This window comes from Monoraphidium neglectum (genome assembly GCF_000611645.1).
Source record: "Monoraphidium neglectum strain SAG 48.87 unplaced genomic scaffold scaffold01506, whole genome shotgun sequence".
NCBI classification, from domain to species: Eukaryota; Viridiplantae; Chlorophyta; class Chlorophyceae; order Sphaeropleales; family Selenastraceae; genus Monoraphidium; species Monoraphidium neglectum.
The window spans coordinates 11,478-14,693 of record NW_014012122.1 but is presented as its reverse complement, the minus strand read 5'-3'; the positions used below and the strand labels follow the sequence as shown (position 1 = coordinate 14,693).

At 61.9% G+C, this 3,216-nt stretch overlaps 1 protein-coding gene across 1 annotated transcript in view; it reads right to left on the bottom strand.

Annotated features, from left to right (window-relative positions):
• Positions 1-2,988: 2,988 nt before the first annotated feature.
• MNEG_8110 (hypothetical protein) overlaps positions 2,989-3,216 on the bottom strand; it is a gene marked incomplete at both ends in the record, with an annotated part of 2,327 nt that continues 2,099 nt past the window's right edge. The window contains one exon of the mRNA XM_014043420.1: positions 2,989-3,188. Coding sequence (XP_013898874.1) covers positions 2,989-3,188 — 200 coding nt within the window. The remainder of the gene's footprint in view (positions 3,189-3,216) is intronic.

Here is a 3,216-nt window from a genome sequence, read left to right as displayed (position 1 = left end):
GTAACAAATCAAATCAAATCAAATCGGGGTCGTTTAAAATCGGGAAAAACACCCTGCAAAGTCATGCTATTGCTACTATTGGGCGGGGGCCGGGGCCACGACCCACGGGCACGCGGCACCGCTCCTGCACGCGGCCAAACCTGCGGCGCGCCTGTGCGTGCTTTCGAAAGGCTCCAGGGCCCAGGGCCGGGCTCGTCTCCCGGGTGTGTGCTGTGCTCTTTCATTCGGGAGCAGTCTTTCCAGCCTAGCCCATTGGATTAGGGTTAGGATTGGTACAGCGTCCTGGGGCCGCCCGCGGATTACAACAAAGCGAAACAAAGCAAAGAGGTCCATACGTACTGTACATGCTTCCTGGGTGTTCGCTGTGCGGTGTCACTGCTCTGATTTGAGGGTTTGGTTGGAGGTGACGCCAGCAGGGGCTGAGCCGCGATCGCGATGCCTTACCCTGCTGCTTCTGGCGCTGCCTGATGCTTGCTTGCTTGCTCGCTCATCCATTAGTTGCGCTGTGCGAGGGGGTCTATGCATACTGCTGGCATCTGCCGACCAAGAGCTGCCACGGAACGCTCCAGACGGTGTCCTCTAGGGTGCAAATCTTACAGTGGGCCTGTGCGCGGCCCATAAGGGGGGCCACTGGCAGAGACCACAGAGCCAATGAGGAAGCCAAAAGACGCCGGCAGCAATGCGAGCGGTCAACCAAAAGCAAGCGAGCAAGGCTGCCTGGCTGCCGCCAGCCGCCTTCTGGAAGCTGGCCGGAAGCCAGGCGTGCACCCGGAGCTGGCTGCATGCCGGAGCTCATTGCACGTGGCCCCCAGTGACTTTTTTGTCATGCGCCTGTGCGTGTGTAGTGTTTTGCGCCACTGTCACCGGGCGCCCGCCCGCTTCATAGCAACTCCTTTGATCCTTGATCCTTGTTGCTGCTAACTGGTTGGCGAGAGCGGCGCGAGGAGTCTAGCTGGTCTAAGCACAATGACAAGAAGATAGTAAAAAGCTATTGTTTTGGCCAGCTTTTGCCCTAAAGGAGCCTGGCTTGGATGCGCTGAGGGGCAGGCTGGCGCCATGGTGCGGCGCGCTGGCTGGCGGCCCTTCAACACGCAGGGGGCGCCAACGCCCACCGATGCTGAACGCTTCGCTGGCGGTTCAACGCGATAGGGCGGCCTCTTTTCATCAAGTGATGATTATCAAGGGGAGATGGAAAGAGTCCGGAGCTGGACCTTTGTGGGGTAAACCAGGGCCCAGGGGGATGCGTGAAACCCGCGCCCCCACGTACGACCCCCCTTCTCGCCTCTGATCTGGTTGCTGCGCCACTGCCCCGAGGCTAGGCTGGGCTCCTTGCAATTCTCCGCGGCTGCCTCTATCCGGCCACTTCCACAAGCGCTTGGGTCACAAGGGTGCCTTGCTGTTTGTCCTTGGCCCGTCCATTGTCCTACTTGTCCCCTAATTCACATCACCATGGTTTCGGCGGACTCTGCTTTTGTTATGTGCCCCTTCTTGTTACCCTGCTGCCCCGCGCGCGCCCATACAGCGCTGCGCTTGCAGTGCCAGGCCGGTGTGGGTTGCGCAATTGCGACCCTGAGGACGCGCCACGCCTGCTCGATGGGGACCCCAGTGACGAGGCCAGGGCAGCCATGCCCGCCGTTGGCCGGCGCAGCCCTGCGATCAGCGACACGCGTGAGGCATCGCAATGCTTGCTGTTAGCCCGCTTATCATATCAGTCATCAGTGGTGTGTGTAAATTGTGTGCTGCTTTCACCATACAGTATCCAACAACATCTCCTTTCGTTGCTTTCATGCTTGCTCTGCTCGCATGCACGCCGCACCCGCGACCCCTGCTGCTGCCACCTGTGGCGCAGGGGGGGGGAACAGATTCCTGGGGTCAATGTAAACCATGCCCTCGCTACCGTGGGACGCCTGTGCAGGACGGGGGAGTGGTCCATGGGCAAGTGATGCCGCTGCTGTAGGCCAAACCTGCGGCATCGTTGCGCCTTGGGGAGGCCCTTGCTTAGGCACATGGCTTAGCAGAATTCTCTTCAATTTCTCTCTCTCCTCCACAACCCCCCTCCAAACACACACGCACGCACACACGCACGCACGCACGCACACACACACACACACACACACACACACACACACACACACACACACACGTGCACGCACGCACGCAGGCACACAGGGCGGTACCTGCGCCAGGCGCGCTTGAGCTGCGTCACGCGTTTGCGCACACCCCGTTATGTGGCGAGCGAGTGAATGGCTCCAGACAGGACTGCATGAGAGGCACATCGAGCGATCTCAACTGAGCGACCAACCGCAGTACTGTAGCAGCAGTCAACCACATGACATGAGACCAGGAGCTCACCGATCCGCATACAGCAATTACATTGGCATGTAAAGTAATATCTCCCATCATGAGTGTTGATCCCCACCTGAATGCAGGCGGTACCACTCTCACACGGTTCTTGCAGCCACCAAAGTGATGAGGCAGGCCACCACGCATGCATGGCCGCCCTGGTGGCAATAACTCAGCACCTCAGCCCGCACCTGCTGCCAACCTAAGTCTAGAAATCCGGGAGCGTTGCAAGGCGATACCCCGAGCAAATGGGCCAGGGTACACAGGGGGCTGCAGAGGCGCAGTGGCGAGCCAAAAGCGACAGCTTGGTGGGGTCAAGGGCGCACACCTGGGCCGCCGTCACCATCGCGCCGTGATCAGTTGGATGCCAGTTTGTGAGAGTGGAATGACCTGAAGCGAAAGCAGAATGGATCAAATTAAACCTGCAAAAAAGTGACAGCCCCGGCAGGGGAGGCGCACCCAAGAAGCCCCCGTCAATCCTTGTAGGAGTTCTGTCGGCCCCAGCTAACAACCAAGTCAAGGGCATTCAATGGAAATTGGCCGCACGGCCGCACGGAAAGCCGACCGCCGCAGCCGCTATGTATCCCCTGACGCGGCCCGCGGCCGGCCCGTGACAGTGTGAGCCCCAGGCGGCGGCGATGCGCCTCAGGCGCCATCCACGAGGCACCGCAGCGCGGGGTTGGCCGCCAGCGCCCGGTGCACCTCGTCGTGCCCCGCCCGCAGCGACAGCCGCGCGCCGCCGCCGCCACCGCCGCCGCCGGCCGCCGCGGGCGTCCCGCCCGCATCGCCAAACCCCCGCGGCCCCTTGCGGCGCCGGCCGCCGGTGCCGGGCGTCCCGCCGCCGGCTGCGGGCGGCGCGGCGGCCGCGGCGGG